This window comes from Sminthopsis crassicaudata, chromosome 3 (genome assembly GCF_048593235.1).
Source record: "Sminthopsis crassicaudata isolate SCR6 chromosome 3, ASM4859323v1, whole genome shotgun sequence".
NCBI classification, from domain to species: Eukaryota; Metazoa; Chordata; class Mammalia; order Dasyuromorphia; family Dasyuridae; genus Sminthopsis; species Sminthopsis crassicaudata.
Window position 1 is genome coordinate 623,947,758 of NC_133619.1, and position 16,906 is coordinate 623,964,663.

The 16,906-nt window shown below is 36.1% G+C and overlaps 1 protein-coding gene across 1 annotated transcript in view; it reads right to left on the reverse strand.

Annotated features, from left to right (window-relative positions):
• PARK7 (Parkinsonism associated deglycase) overlaps nt 1-16,906 on the reverse strand; it is a 29,150-nt gene that overhangs the window by 1,257 nt on the left and 10,987 nt on the right. The window contains exon 6 of the mRNA XM_074306354.1: nt 3,606-3,692. Within this exon, the coding sequence (XP_074162455.1) occupies nt 3,606-3,692 (87 nt within the window). The remainder of the gene's footprint in view (nt 1-3,605; nt 3,693-16,906) is intronic.

Consider the following 16,906-nt stretch of genomic DNA (forward strand, 5'->3'; position numbering starts at 1 on the left):
TAGGGTCTTGCAGGGTTTTGAATAGGCAAGGGATCTGGCCTGTGATTTAGAAAGATTCTGGCAGAGAGCAGGATGGGCAGGAAGAGGCGGGAAGCAGGAACTAACAGAGTTGGTCCCCTTTTGGTGCATTTCTCACCTCGGCAGATAAGGCCTCATTCTATTCTTTGCCTGGAATGCCCTCTGCCACCCCCTCCCTGAAGCTTGCCCTGGTTCCCACTTGCAGGAGGTGACTTCTTCCTGCTCTGACTTAAGGCCACCCTCAGCACCGTTTCCTGCCTCTCTTACCGCTGGCTGGGCACTTGTCTTCTCTCCCTTACAGATCTGCAAGAGCCACAAAATCAGAGATTGCTTACTTGGACTCAACACAGGGCTTACCATTACTGCCTTGCCCAGAAACGCAAAATAACATTGTTCGATGTGTGTTTAATTTACATATCATAAAATTCATAGACCAGTCTTTCCCACTACTGGGTGAGATCAAATTTTAATCCACAAACCTGATTCCAAGATAGGGCAGACGTGCCTCCCAAATGGTTCTACAAACTCTCTGAAGTATTTGTCATAGGAGACACTGGGCAAGGGAGTGTAATAACTACAGATCTCAAGGAATTTCAGCAAAATTTCTCTTTATCAAACAAGCATTTTGGAAAAGCTCAAATACTGCAAGACTGAAACTGAGTTGTGGCCACATGTGGAGAATTATACCTGAATATGGGATCATGAAATTATGATTTCTTATCAGTGAATGTTTGATCTGTATACTCATTTCATATATCTAAATACTCGTGGTTGCATAAAATTTTCCCTGGTGAAAAGGGGTCACGAGTAGAAAAAGTTTAAGAAGGCCTGGACTAGAGTACGGGTGTCTTTGGTGCTGCTTATTCCTCTGAACTCTCCCCGATTAGTGCATCTTTGGAAAGGCAGAGCATGAGCTCCAGAAACACTTAGTGTGCGTTGACAGGAGCCGGGTTCTGGGCTGAGCCAGCAGATACCAGCTCTCGGGAAGCTCACCACCAGACCCACCATTCGGCAGAAACAGGCCATGCCCAGGTGGAATGGAGGCAGTCTCCGAAGGCCGGCACTAAGCCTGGGACAGGCTCCTTGCAGGAGAGCCCTGAGCTGGCCTTGAAGGAAGCCGAGGAGGAGGCTGAGCATCCAGGCCCAGGGACAAGCAAAGAGGAGGCTGAGCATCCAGGCCCAGGGTATGAGACAGGAGACCAGTGTCACTGGGGAGGGGGAAGGGAGGAGGAGACTGGAAAGACAGGAAGGGGCCAGGTTTTTCAGGACTTTAAAAGGCAAACAAAGGATTTTACATCTGATCCTGGAGACCACAGGGAGTTAAATAAGTTTATGTAAATTAAATAAGCATGATGATGTGCCACCCTCTCATACATTTGTATAGGACTAAAGTTATGCATTTATGTGTTAAAGAGCCTTATATTCCTCTTATGTTTAAAGCATTCTCATGTCCCTCAACTTGGTCAAAACAGAATTACAACTCTAAGCAAAAGTTATTTTTCACTATCTTAACACGAAAGTACTCATTACAATAATAAAATTTTAAAATTCCAGAGCAATTCAGAATATTTTAAAAACTCTCTCTTGGAGAGAGGAAAAAAAAACCCAACAAACTATTTAAAAAGTAAAATTATGTTAATAATTTTTCAATTTCATCAGTGATTTTTTTTAGCAACATAGAAAAACAATGAATTTGATAAAGAATTCTAGAAATCTTCTCTTGAGCTGTGAGAGTCTGCTCTATAACCCAGAAACTCTGGTAGCCAAAGCAGGCAAAAGAAGCCACTTTTTACTACCAATTTAGCAGCGATTATAATCATAACTACTGAAAGTCTAAAAAAACCCTCAGTACTAAACAATCAAGCTCTAAGTGCTCATTTTTCTCTCAACTTTCCATATTTTCTCAGACATTAAATGTTTTAAGACTAATTTGGCATGCATGCGATTAGCAATATTAGGGATGCATGCTAAATTCTATTTCCCTAGAGTCAATAGTAGATAATAGAAAATCTGGTTTTTAAAACTGAAACCGAAAAATTTTAAACTCTGGTTTTAAAATTAAAACCAAATTCCCTTTTAACTACTATCTGCTATTGAGTCTAGAGAAACAGAATTTAGCATGTATTTGATTAATCCCTAATTTGACTAATCACATGTATGCCAAATTAGTTTGGATCATTATAAATTTGGGGCAAGTATGATACACCTTCCTCCACAAAGGTCCTCCTCTGATGCCTAAGGTGTGGCCTGGAGGGAACCCTGGTTCTCAAAGGCTGTGCCAGAACAACCCAGGCTCAGGCAGGTTCTACCAGGCCCAGAGCACTTCAAGTATGGGCTGGTGACAAAGCCCAGGCCTGTAGCCTGAGGACCAGCCTCACTAAGTCAGGAGAGAAAGCTCCATACCAGGTGGGTTACAGAGTGATCAAACTCTAAACTAAAGCAATTTTCAGATATATAAATGGATCGTAAACTGCACTAGGCAGAGGGCTCCCAGGCTAATAAAGGAACAAATCATTAAAGTCTTTCCTGACAGCATTTCTATATTTTATACCCTGACATAATAATTTTCTAAGGAATCCAACACTGCAACAGCTGTTGCAATTTTTATTAAGTCCTAATCCAAGGATCCTATCCCAAGTACATTAACAAAAGAATGCCACTGAGCACCATCCTTGACTCTCCCCACTTCCAGTTTTCTGTGGCAGCAAATTTTTGGAACAGGATACAAAGAAAACAAAGTTTCATAATTCTTAAGCTTCTAAGACTATTTTTCTTTTTTTCTCAAAATATAAATAGTCCCAGTATTATTTTATACCATATGCAATTTGTTTTTATTTACTGTGATTAACTTTAAGATAGAAATATTTTTAAAAAGAATGAAAACTCATTAAGATTAAAGATTAAACTCACAACTTTCTAACTATAGAAATTTTTAAATTCTCCCTTTAACAAATTATAAGTTGTAATATCAGAGAAGAAATGAATCTTGCAACCAAGGGGAGCTGGGGGATGGGGAGAGTTCATTTTTAAGATACGTTCTGATTTGATCACTACTTCTCTCTTAAAGGTGAAGAATGTTTACAAAATAGGCAAAAGCCACAGGCATAAAATTCCACCCCGAGTCCCCTGAATTTCAAAGGACCCACAAAAGAAGGTTGGTTTTTGAATGAGATCCATTTATGCTGCAATTTAACTAATAATAAGGTGGCCTTTTTTGTTTGGGGTTCTCAAATTTTAAACCTGAATATTCAAGTAGCTAAGATTCCAAGCCACCATTGCCCAACTATTTTTAGTCTACAACATAGCTGCAAATTTGTTAAAACAAACTACAGAAAAATGTCCTGTCATATTTCCACCCACATCTCAGCCACCTCCTCACCTTCCATTTTATAGAAACACTCCATCCCTTACCCACATCCCCTACAGCCTTCAGATAAAAACTGACAAAGATAAAAGAAGAAAATTCATCCATCTCTGAACAGGAAGAACTCCCAAAGAATACTCATTACTTAATATCCTAATTGGGTATACTTCATTACAAATTTTTAAGAAGGCTTTTGGGGCATCAAATCTACAACTCTACTTACTTCCATCCATCATCTTGTCTTTAGCCCCAGGGTGGGTTGTAACTTTGCTTCCAAAACTTATTTCATGAGCCAAGAGAGCTGTAGGTCCTATAAAAAAAGAGATGTTTTGAAAGATTTAACACAGATATTGAACAACCATTTCTGAAACTGCAATGGCAAGGCTTCAAAACAAAACAAAAAATCCAGGAGGCCTAGATCAAGAATTTGAACATAAAAAATTTCAATTCAAGAGAATGGCCAAGACAACAAAAGATGAAAATGGCCTGTGTCTATGGGAAGACATAGACTAATGTACTGTTTGCTGGTAAAGCTCTAACCATTCCAGAAAATAATTTAATTTGTAACCAATAATATCACCAAGCTGTACTGCCACTTCTACATGTACAAAACTATTCATAACAACATTTTTCTGTTGACTTCTAACAGCTGGGAACAATGTAGGTATTTTATCATTTGGGAAATAGCTGAATGCAACTTTTATTGTGCCGTAAGAAATGACAAATATGATGAATTAAGAGAAATTGGAAGATATATGAACTGATACAAAGCAATGAGTAATCATAAAAAGATAAAACTATTTACACAGTGACCACAATAATGAAAAAGAAAACAATTTTGAAAGACATCAGAACAACTCTGATCACAGGTGTCCAATTAGACTTCAGAAGACTGATAAAGAAACTAATCCTTAGGGCAGACAGGTGAAGGACTAAAGGTGTAACATGAGACAAGGCCAACATGTGGATTTGCTTTAACTACTACATTAGTTACAATGGAGGGCTATTGGACAGGGATGTTAATTAAATGAATAGTGATATGCAATGACCCCCGAAAGAGAAAAGGGGCAGCAATAAAACTTTTTAAACATAAAGAAGAAAAAAGTTAAGAAATGGGAGGCAATCTTATTACTCCATGTTATACTTATAGACATTAAAAATTGTTTTAAACTATCTGCAGTTCAGATTTTGTAAACAATCCTTTTTTAGCCCTTTTAAAAATAATAACTTTTTATTTTTTCTAAATACCAAAGACAGTTTTCAACATTCATCCTTGCAAAAACTTGTGTCCAAATTTTTCTTCCTCCCTCTTCCCCTAGATAGCAAGTAATCCAATATAGGTTAAACGTGTGTAGTTCTTCTAAACATATTTCTAAATTTATCATGCTGCAAAAGAAAAATCAGATCAAAAAGGGGAAAAAATGAGAAAGAAAAAAAACAAGCAAGAAAATAACCACCACAACAAAAAAGGTGAAAATACTATGTTGTGATCCCCATTCAGCACCCACAGTCAGCTCTCTGGATGCAGATGTCTCTCTCCATCACAAATCTATTGGAAGTGGCCTGAATCACCTCAAACAATCCTTTTTTTTTTTTTTTTTTTTTTTTTTTTTTTTGGTATAAATGTGAATTATAGTGTGCTAAGTTATTTTTAAAATTTAAAAGGAGATTTTTAGGATGAAATATGATAGATTTTTAAAGTAAATCAGTCATTAAAACTGATAAGCTAACATTTTTATTAATACCAATGTTACAATAATTATTTTTATACAAACACATACATATATAAACACTTCAAAGTTTGCAAAGCATTTTATGTATATATAATCTTACTTGGTCCTCACAACAACTCTATGAAATAGGTATCATTCTTATTCTCCTTTTACAGATAAGGAAACCATAAAGCTCAAAGACCTGACCAGTGTCACACAGTCAGGCAGTGTGTGGGATGGAGGATTCAAACTCAGATCTTCCCAACTTGCCTCCAACTCCAGCCTTTACCATTATATAATACATATGATTAAAGGATTGACGAAGCTTCTGATTTGAAGACAAATTTGTTTATTTTTTTTTTTAGCTCTCTGTATGACAAAATGGAACAAATTTCATATGATGGAATTGACTTTAATGGATTCATTCTCTCTGTGTGGCCACCTTGTCTACTCACAAGGATCATTACCCATTCTTTTCTCATCCTCAGGTCCCCCAGGGGTCCTCCACAAAGGAATCATTAATGATTAGTGGTCTTCCTCCAGAACCTGTAAATTTTCAGGGGTGCCAGAGTATAATAAAGCTAGTTGTCATCCATTCCTTAGGTTCGATGCATGATTACTCATCTCCTTTTCTGAGTATATACTTTAAATTTTTTTTTTTAGATTCTGAATTTAAAACACCAAAGGAAGAATAGATTATTTCCATATATACAGCAGGACAAAAAAGCATGAAATCATAAATCTGCATTTCACACTTTTTTTAAAAAGTACGTTTATTTTCAAAACTGTCCTACTTGTTTTTCCTTTTCAACTTCCTTTTGTTCTCTTATAGACAATTTAAAAATGTTTAAATGACTTTTTTGGGGGAGAGGCATCTCTACTGCTAATAATCTACAATTTTTAAAAGACCCCCCCCTCACAAATACCCTTATAACAATTAAGTATGGTCAAGAAAAACTCATCCACATAGTGACTATGCCCAAAAATGTATGTCTCTTTCTGGAACTTGAGTCCCATCACCTCTTTATAGAAAGTTAAAAGTTCTCTTTACAATCTAGTTGCGATGACTTTCTTTTGTATCAGTTCATAGATTATTTTAGGTAACAGTGAGATTTACTCCCCCATTCCTTTTTCCATGTTTGTAAAATCCTGATTAGGATCCCTTTTTCTCTCCTTTCTCTCCTGGTATATTCCTTTTATTTCCCCTTCCTATAAAATCTTCAGAATAGAACCCCCCCCCCAACCTGTTTATTTTTTTCCCTCCATACTTTGCAGATTTTAGAGTCTTAAAGAAATACCTCCTTCTTTTTTCTCATTAGAATCATTTAACTTCTTCCAATTATTCAAATAAATATACATTTCTCTGGACTCTGTGTGAATGTCAGCACTCCTGCCCAGTCGAATTCTGTTTGAATGCTTGAAAATCTTCCCTTTTAAGTCTGTATCTTTTAGCTTTTGAAATCCCAAGACTTGCTCATTTTTTAGTAGAAGCTTCTATACTCTGTGCAATTCTGACTTTGGTATTTGATTGACTTCTTTCTGGATTTTAGCTCTGACCTTCCTGGGACTTTTTCTTTGGAGTTTCTTTCAGGAGGGCATCAGTGGATTCTTTGTATTTTCACTTTGTCCTCTAATTCTAATAGATCTGGGAAGTATTCTTTTATGATTTCTTGAAATTCATGTTTGAATTTTTATCAGGATTATGGTTTTCAGGGAGATCAATGATTCTTAAATTAATTCTGATGTGTGTTCAAGATGAATTATTATTGACATAAAATATCTTAGGTTTATTCCATTTTTTAATCTTTTGATTTTGTTCCAATATTTCTTGCTGTCTCATTAAATTATTAATTTCTATTTGGTCTAATATTTCAGTGAATCCACTATTTGAGTAAAGATAATTTTCTCTTATAAGTTATTTATTCTCCAGTTTCATTCTTCAAAAACTTTCCACTTCTTAATCTCTTGCTTTATTTCTTCTAGACAGTCATGTAGTCCTTGTGGAAAATTCACTTGCCCGAATCCTGAGTTGGCTTGCAATTAAAGAACTGCTCCTTTTTTTTTTTTTTGAGTGCTCTTATGATTTGCAATACAATTTCATGATGGTTGGTGTCTTCTTTAGCTTATTTATGTCTTCAACTTTAATTCTTGATTTGAGGCTTTGCATCAGATTGAGTTTCCACCCCCCACTGTCTTTCAGTTGGGGAGGTGAGCCCTGCCTGGTTTTGCCCTTGGGTCATTTGGGCTCCGGAGATGTCCACCTTCCTAGGGTGAGCCCCACCCCAGACCTTTGACATTCACAGCACTGAGGGCCTCAAAGCCCCTTCTTGGTACAAGCCACACTTGCACAGGTCACTGCCACACCTAGTATGGTGAGACACTTCTGAACTTTTAAGGGTCCTGCTGGGTTTTACAACCATCCTGGGGCTCTTTTGGGGGTAGACCTCCACTTCTTTTTTTTTTGGACTGCTTTTAGGCCAAACCCCTGCAGGGGACATGTCTCTGGTTGCCCTGGGTGAGGCCTGTTTGTCTGTGCTTGTACTGACTTTACCGGCAGTTCCTTTTCACTATTGTCCAGGAGTTGCTGGTTTACTTTTTGCAAAATTTTGTGAACAAGAAGTTTCTTCTTGTATTTCTTGATCGTTACTTGGTCTGGTGTGAATTTCAGGGTTTTGCTAGATTAGGTATGGAGGAGATGGGCAAATTTCCTTCATTCAGGCAGCCATCCCTCTGGCACTCCTGAGCTTATATTTCCTTGATTATTTAATCATGTTGTTTCTTGTGCACATGTCACTGTTGGTAATATTTTGCAGCCTCCTGCAAATGTATCACCATTACCCTTTGGGTCACTAAAAGGGTGAGTTTCTCTATTAGGGAATAGCTTATGATCACAGAAAGCACTATCTTACTTCTTAAATGCAATCCAGCCCACTCTGGGCCAGATCATTGTCCAAAATTTACATGCTAGGTCAAAGAGTAAGGATTGAGGAACTACATGGAAGGCACATCTAATTGCACATCATAATGTGGGCAAAATGTAGTTTTGTATCTACCTAGATGTTCGTGCATAACCTGTTGGGCTGATCTCTTCTGAGTGACCTTGGTTTTCATAAAGGAGGCTCCCCCATACAATGTAATTCATAATCAGAAGCAGTAGAGGGATTTCTTCATCTAAAGGAAATTGATTCAAATTGTCTGAGCTGGCCCTCCTTTTTGAGAGTTGTAAATACCTTTGAGAAACATGCACCTCCATTTAATTCCTTACGTAACCAGACTGTAACAGGGATAGTGAACAGAATTATCTTTGTGGCTGCATCTATAAAGGATCTTCTCCATGATCTTAATATATGCATGGAAAAGACCTTGTTAAGACAGAGAAAACCTTTAAAGCTACATTTTGCTCCACTATATTTTTGTTCTGAAATCAAAAGTACAGCAAGACCTTATATTTTCTCTGTACCTTTAGTCAACTTGTATAAACATAAAAAGTGTGATCTGCTGATGAAAATAATCAGCAAAAGTCTTGTTTTCCTCACAAATTTCAAATAAAAAATATCTGATATACACACAAAACAACTATTTTTAGAAAGATTTCACAACAATAGAAAGGTAGGATACATAGATCAGTAGTTGCTAATGCTGAAACAAAGGATACTGAATAAAAATTTATAGCTACATGACTTCAAAACTTAGTGACTTCACTGCAAAAATGGACACAACAAAAAAATTATGAAAAACATGTAGGAAAAAATAGTTCAGAGACCACTAAGGAGCCTCATGTCGGAATATTCAGCATAGCGAATGCTGAACAGTACCACAGACAAAGACTACATCTCAATAGGAAACCAATGATTACTGATGAGGATGCAATTTCAGAATCAACAGTCTGGGTGCAATTAGACTGCATAGACTAGTTAGAACAAAGGTCAAAATCAATACCTAATTAGAAGAGTAAAGGTAAGGTGTTACTGCATACAATGACAGCAGATTCAACATGACCTTTTTAAACAAGTTATTGACTAAAAATCTGTGAATGAAGTAAAGGCAAAAATTCTAATAAAAATTTCCTCTACAAGCTTACTAAGCAAAGGATCTGTTATTTCATCAGCCTAGTGCTTTCCATTCTCTTCTTGAAGAATGTATTCACTATATGTGTGTGTGAGTGTGTGTGCACAAAGTCTGAGGAGTTTACAAGCCTCTTAGTTCTTTCATTTTTAAGCCATGAACATATTTTCCATTAACCTCTGTTAATTCTTTTATAGGAAATTGAAGCAGGATTTAAGAGACTTGCTCAAAATCACACAGAGATAAAAGAGGTGGACTCCAACTTCAACTCATCAGGTGCCAAAAGCAGTTCTCTTTCTAAAATATTCCCTGGCTGATTACTCTGCACAGTATACATATTTTTGTTGTTGTTGTTTTGTTTTTTTGTTTGTTTTTGTTTTTACAGATTTCAGAAGTTATAGGTTTTACAGATGCTGATTTCCTTGATTTGCTTTCTGTTAAATTTTGCTAATCTGGAACCTTTTCTCTTCTTCCTTTCTTAGTTTGTCATTCTTCTGATAAGATTTTCAAGAGTCCAGGCAAACATTTTTATCAACTTCTTTTAGGTGCATTCCATCTCTGGCTAAGAGCCGGCCATTCCTATATTTTAAGCCATGGTCCACAAATGTTGATCCCATTTTCAGACATCATCTTCATTACCAGCTGTTCATTTTCCAAATCCACCTCTCTTCTGAATCCCTTGCCCACAATTGGTTGCAGTGACAAAAATACCATCTGTCCCTTCACAGCTTTCATTTTCTCACCCAAGAACCGTCCACAGTTTCTCTTCATATGTCACTCTTGGTACGTGTCCTCCCCTAAATTCACAGATCCATCCAAGATCCATCCAAGTGCAAATAGCCTCTCTTACCATTCAATGCATTATGAAGCCTACTTATTCCTTGCTCTTACCACACCACAAATTCACTTCCTTTACTGATCACGTATTTCTGGAATACCTCTTACATAATCTTGCACACAAGTCATTGTTCCTAATAGACTGCAGTTCATTTACACTTACCGTATGTCTCCCCATTCCCCTTTATATCAATTGCAATTGAGATTCTTCAGAGTTCAGAGTGGTGTTTCATTAGTCATCAAATAATTGAGAATCCTGGCATTTAAAAAGTGAGCCCTTGGTTTAGAGATCAGTTTAGGATTACTTTAAGAACCTAGCAACTTCCTAGATGCAATCCAGCTTGTTCGCTCCCAATTCTGGGCCCTACTCATTGGCTATGTATAGTGTTTTTCTGAGATCAGTATTAACTCAATGCTGCCTTGTCTCGAATTTTTCAACCACCTGAATTTCCTTTACAGATTTTTAAGCTGAACTATTGAGTGATGATCAAATTCAATACAGCTCTGTAGTGCTCTGGGACTTAATATAATCTGCACAATTAACATCTGCAAATATTTACATCTAAAGGATCTTGCAATTTGTATGAACCGCATTTGGAGTTGGTCTCTATTTTCGATTACCACGTTTCTATATTAGGAAGTTTGAAACAGGAACCATACTTACCAATATAACTACCTTTAAAATTAATAAAATTAAATGGCTTGTATAGAAGACATGAATACCAATTTTTTAAAGTCCTCTGAAACCAAGTCTAACTGGATGAGGAGGACTAAAAATAATGCTCAGCATTTATAGAATACCTCAAGGTTCACAAAGCACTTTCCATGCACGATCTCATTTGACCATCCCACAGCAATCCTAGCACACTTCAACTATTATCATCTTCATTTCTGAAGTGATGAAATGGATGCCCAAAGACTGGTCCATGGTCACAGTTATGAAGTGTCAGGTTACAAAACCAAATCTCTTATGACTTCAAGTACAATTCTGATCGTCTTCACCACCATCACTAGCATTTATATAGTACTTTATATAGGTCTCCAAAGTACTATAAATATTATTTCATTTTATCTTCACAATCATGGAAGTCAATTATTCCCATTTTACAAATAGAGAAACTGAGGCAGGCAGCAATTAAGTCACTTATTATACTATGTCACAGGAGACTGGACATTAAACCTAGAAAAGAGAAGATTTTGGCGGGGGGAGAAGACAAAACACCCATCCCAGGACACTTTTAAGAGTTGTCATATGAAAGACTAATAATTGTTTTCCATGGCCTCAGAAAGTACAGCTAGAGAGGGTAGCTGGTTGGTGTAGTAAATAGAGCACTAGCCCTGAAGTCAGGAGGACCTAAGCTCAAATCTGGCTTCAGACACTTAACGTTTCCTGGCTGTGGAACTCTGGGCAAGCCATTTAATCCCCAACTGCCTCAGCCAAAAAAAAAAAAAAAAAAAAGTACAGCTAGAACCAACAGACATAAGTTAGAGAGGTGGATTTCAGGCCAAAATAGGGGAAAACCTCCTTAAGGTAACTGCCCCAAAATGTAGTGTAATAATTTGGAAGACAGAGTCCCCAATCACTGGAGGAGTTCAGACATTGGATAAGCACTTGTGTTTCATGTTTCAGTTATGAATTGCTTTTTGGGTCTCCAAGGTGTTTCCCAATTCTAGGATTCAATAAACATCTCTTAGAAAGGGCATTTAGAGTTCATTTTTTTTGTCACTGACTAAAACATAAAGAATTGGGTTTGGTATTTTCTACTTAAGGCACTTTACAGAAGGACAGAATACTATAATTCCTCTTTTTCTCTAGCTGCTTAAAAATATACTCTTTGATATTTTCTCATTTCCATCTAATGCCTGGAATCCCAAAAAAGTACACTGACATAGTAGTTCTTCTCAAGCAATATAAGTTCCTAAGATACACCTCTGTTCTCATTCCATTTATATTCAGTATAACTAAGAAGAGTAATCCATTCTTATTTATTCTTTAGAATTATAGCAAGGAGACACTTGGATTGGTTCTGGTTTTCGAATCCCAACTTAAACTATTATTAATACTGTGATTTTATGGGCCAGTCATCTCATGTCTAAGAACATCAGCATTCTCACCTTTACAATGAAGAAATGGTTGTTGCAAGGAAAGTGCTTTCCAAACATTAAAATATTATAGAAATGTGAATTACTATGATGAACTGTCTTTCATGTCTCAATTTAATTCCCAAGAAAAGGGTATTTACAAAATACCTCTACAAGTTACATGAAAGCCAACTGATTGTCAGATTTAGAAGACCCAAGCAAACGCTTTAGTAGTTACATTCTCTGCAAGAATTGGCCCTGATTTACAATTATCACATACAATATACTCTTTAAAGATTAAAAAAAAATCTATTCACTTGTCAACTGCCTTTTATTTTAAAAAATGAGAGTGAAAGATCAGGAGCAGAATTTATTATGTAAAAAAAGCAGTAAAAGTAATCATGATCTCAAAGTTAAGCTAAAAGGGATTTAAACAAAAGAGAAAATTAGGGAAACTACACTATATGTCAGTTATATTAATCAATATTGTTTAAGACTATTTAAAATAACCTAGACACATCAATTGATGCTGAGTGAAACGAGAAGAACGAGGGGATCATTATACACTTCAACAATGATACTGTATGAGGATGTATTCTGATGGAAGTGGATATCTTCAACATAGAGAAGAGCTAATCCAATTCCAATTGATCAGTGATGGACAGAATCAGCTACACCCAGAGAAGGAACACTGGGAAATGAGTGTAAACTGAGAGCATTGGGTATTTTTTGTTTTGTTTTGTTTCTCTTCCCAGATTATTTTTACCTTCCGAATACAATCCTTCCTTTACAACAACAACAACAAAATTCGGTTCTGCACATATATATTGTATCTAGGATATACTATAAGATATTTAATATGTATGGGAATGCCTGCCATCTAGGGGAGGGGGTAGAGGGAAGGAGGGGAAAAACTCGGAACAGAAGGCAGTACAAGGGATAATGTTGTAAAAAAAAAAAAATTTACCTATGCATATGTACTGTCAAAGAAAATGTTATAATTATAAAAATTAATTTAAAAAAACTTAAAAAAAATAATAAAATAAAATAAATAATAAAATAAAATAACCTAGACAATATAAGGTTGGAATATTGCTGTGGTATAAGAAATGATGAATTAGGGGATTTAGAAAACTATGGAAAGACTTGCACTTATGAAGGAAGATGTTATCCACCTTCAAAGACAGAAAGGACAAATAAGCATAATATGATCTTACATAGATGTATATAAATATGTATGCATGTATATATGCATATGTATATATATATTGATATTCATCTATCCACACTTAACTTTAGCCTCCTTGAGGAAGTAAGGGGAGGAAAGGGCAGAGAACAAAGGAAAATCTATAAGTAAGCAAAGAAAAGATGGACAAGTTCCAATGGTCTTGTGATAAAGAGAGCCATCTGCACCCAGAGAGAGGACTGTGGAGACTGAATGTGGATCACAACATAGAATTTTCACTTTTTAAATTGTTGTTTGCTTACATTTTATTTTATCATTTTTTTTCCTTTTTGATTTGATTTTTCTTGTGCAGCATGATTATTGTGAAAACATGTATAGAAGACTTGCACATGTTTAACATTTTGGTTACTTGCTGTTTAGAGGAGAAGGTGAGGGGAAGGGAGAAAAAATTTTGGAACACAGGGTTTTACAAGAATGAAGGCTGAAAATTATCTATGTGTATGTTTTTTTTGTTTTTTTTTTAATTCATTTTTCCAAATTATCCCCTCCCTCCCTCTACTCCCTCCCCCCGAGGACAGGCAATCCCATACATTTTACACATGCCACAATATAACCCAGATATAATATATGTGTGTAAATACCATTTTCTTGTTGCACATCAATTATTAGCTTCCGAAAGTATAAGTAACCTGAGTAGATATACAGTAGTGCTAACAATTTACATTCACTTCCCAGTGTTCCTTCTCTGGGTGCTGTTATTTCTGTCCATCATTGATCAACTGGAAGTGAGTTGGATCTTCTTTATGTTGAAGATTTCCACTTCCATCAGAATATATCTTCATACAGTATTGTTGTTGAAATGTACAGCAATCTTCTGGTTCTGCTCATTTCTATGTTTATGTTTTTAAAAAGCTTTAATAAAAAATCTAGCTAAAAAAAAAAGATGGATAGTTCTGAACATAATATGTGGTTTTAATTATATAAGTTTTCTCAAAATGGAAATTTATTGCTTTATATTTTGAGTCCTCTCATGTTCTACTGTGTGAACACAGCAATGTTTTTTTTTTCTTTGCCTACTTTGTATTTGTCTTAAAAAATAATTAATAAATAATTTTTTAAAAAGATATGACAGTATTGGGCTAGATAATTTCTAGAGTTCCTTCTTATTCTAATCAGCTATGACCACATGACTAGGATGGGAAAAGGTTTTTATTTTGGAGATCGGTAGTAAATTTATTCCAAGTTCTTTTTACTAAATTTGTTGTAAAACTCAAATAGTTTTTGTTCTATTTAGCTATAACACATGCAAATACCTATAAAAAAAAAAATTAAGTGTTCTGCAAATATACAATGTTAAACTTAAGTCCAAAATGCCTGGGAAAAAACCACACCACTTTACCTAATTTTGTATCTTACCCAGGCAACCTCTAATAGTGTCCTAGACACGGCAGGCACTTAGTAGATGCTGCTGAATTGAATGAATAAAAGGGAAAGGAAAGAGATCAGTTTGTGCTTTCTGCAAACATAACCACAGCATACTAGTGGTACTGAATGAAGAACACAAGGAACAAAAGGGACCATAACACAAAGTTCCACAGCGCCACCTCGTGGTGATTCTCATAAAGTCATTCTCCACCCCCCCTCCCAAACAGCTTGTGGGCTGCCCCTCTTCCTCCAGAACACAGTGGCTCTGGGTCCCCATTTCCTGACTGCTCTCCTGATCCTGAAGCCCTGGACCAGTCTACCTCCTGCTGCTCCTTCCTCAGAACCTGCTTCTGAAGTCCTCTCCCCTAAGGGAGCCTGAGGTCACCCACTCTTCAATCTCTCCTTCCCAACTACATGGGTGGCTGCCTTTTGACAACTTCTGTTTATTTAATACTTCTACTGAAAGTGAGCTTTCACACTCAGGACTTGCCTTAGCATCTAAATGAAAATCTCCTTAAAGGAAATGGAACAAGTCAACAAACTTCACATTACTTATGCACACTGGATGCCTTCACAATACAGAACATTCAATAAAATGTCTGAATGCTGGACATATTTGCATATATAGGATAAAATGAAAATTAATGCCAGTTGGTATTAGTAAATCATGTGATTTAATCACATATAATGTGGATAAAAAGGGAGAAATTTTAAGTAGAATAAAAGTAGAAATACTTAGGCAACAAAAGCGTATTTTTAAGTGATACTGAACAATGGAAAGCATTTCTGAGATTCAAAAATGCTGCAAAACACCTTATAGATAAAGTCTAAGATTCCCAAGAGTAGGAAAACAGTGTATGACGTATTCCACAATTCTGCTCTATACTAACCATCTCTTTGTTTCCTAATTCTCAAAGGGTAAAAGGTCACCGTACTTAAAGTCTTTGTGCAGAAGTACTATTTTGTTGTTGTTGTTTTAGCAGCTTATTGTCCAGAACTGGTTGAATGGCTGTACTCAAAAAACAGTCATTAATGGAGTGATTTTAGTAAGGAAGTCATTACTGGAAGTTCCCAAAGATCAAGATCAGTAACCAGATTATTCTGGTATATAAGCATGCTTTGACAAATCATACAAAATTGTTGGTTGACAGACTTGAGACCATAAAAAGAATCTAATATATTATCATGTCAGGCCAAATAATCTATAAAGTAAAATTTAATGAGAGATTAATATAAAATCTTAAAACTCAGGATCAAATACCAACTTCACATGTATGTGAGAGAACCAAATTATGTTGAGACAGAAGTTTATCCAAAAGGCCTGAGAGTTTTAGTTGAATACAAGCTCAAAATGCACCAATAATACAACAGAGGAGCCAGAATGCTAAATCAATCTTGGCTGCCTTAAAGAAAATGGGAGTTTCCAGAGTAAAGGAAATAGTCCCTCCATCTCCTGTCCAGCTCACACCACATTGGAGTATCATGCTCAGTTCAGGGCCTACATTTTAGGAAGGACAATTCATAACATGTAAGAAGATGTCAAAGGAGGGGCAAGTGGATGGTGAAGGGTTTTAATCAAGACCAACAAGTGAGAACTACTGCTTTGCCAAGATATTCATCAACCAGTCCTTTGATCATGTGTTCTACAATTCTGCTCATTCTAGTCTGAATACGTTCTTGGTGACAGTGTTCTAGTTTTATTCTTTTTTCCTTAAAAACTCGGTTATCTGCCCTTCTCCAATCCCATGGCCTCTCTCCTGTTCTCCTTAATCTTGCAAATTGACAGTTAACAAAGACATCAGCCATCTCTTTTGGCAATCTAAGGTCTGTTGACTTGAACTTATCATGGGCAGCAAGGACTTTCTTACCACTTATCTCTCTTTGCTTACTGTAAAAAAATTCCTACTAGCTGTATTAATTCTGTCCTCTGCAATAAGTCCACCTCATAAATTTGTATTTATATATAAATGATCAAAAACAGATAAGAGGCAAAGTGAACTAAAACTCTTAGTGCACCTTTTTGGTACCAGTGAGATTTGAATTTTATCTTCTATAATGTTCTGTGACTATTCTTCCTGGATTGAAGCTGCTATTTTTTGGAATCCAGTTTTGTAGACATTCTTAGGCACTTTTTCCAAATTAAAAAGAAAAGTTAAAATATTCAAAGAAAAGACCTCATGGCAATCTGTTGTCTCTTCTCACTGCAATGCACACTGA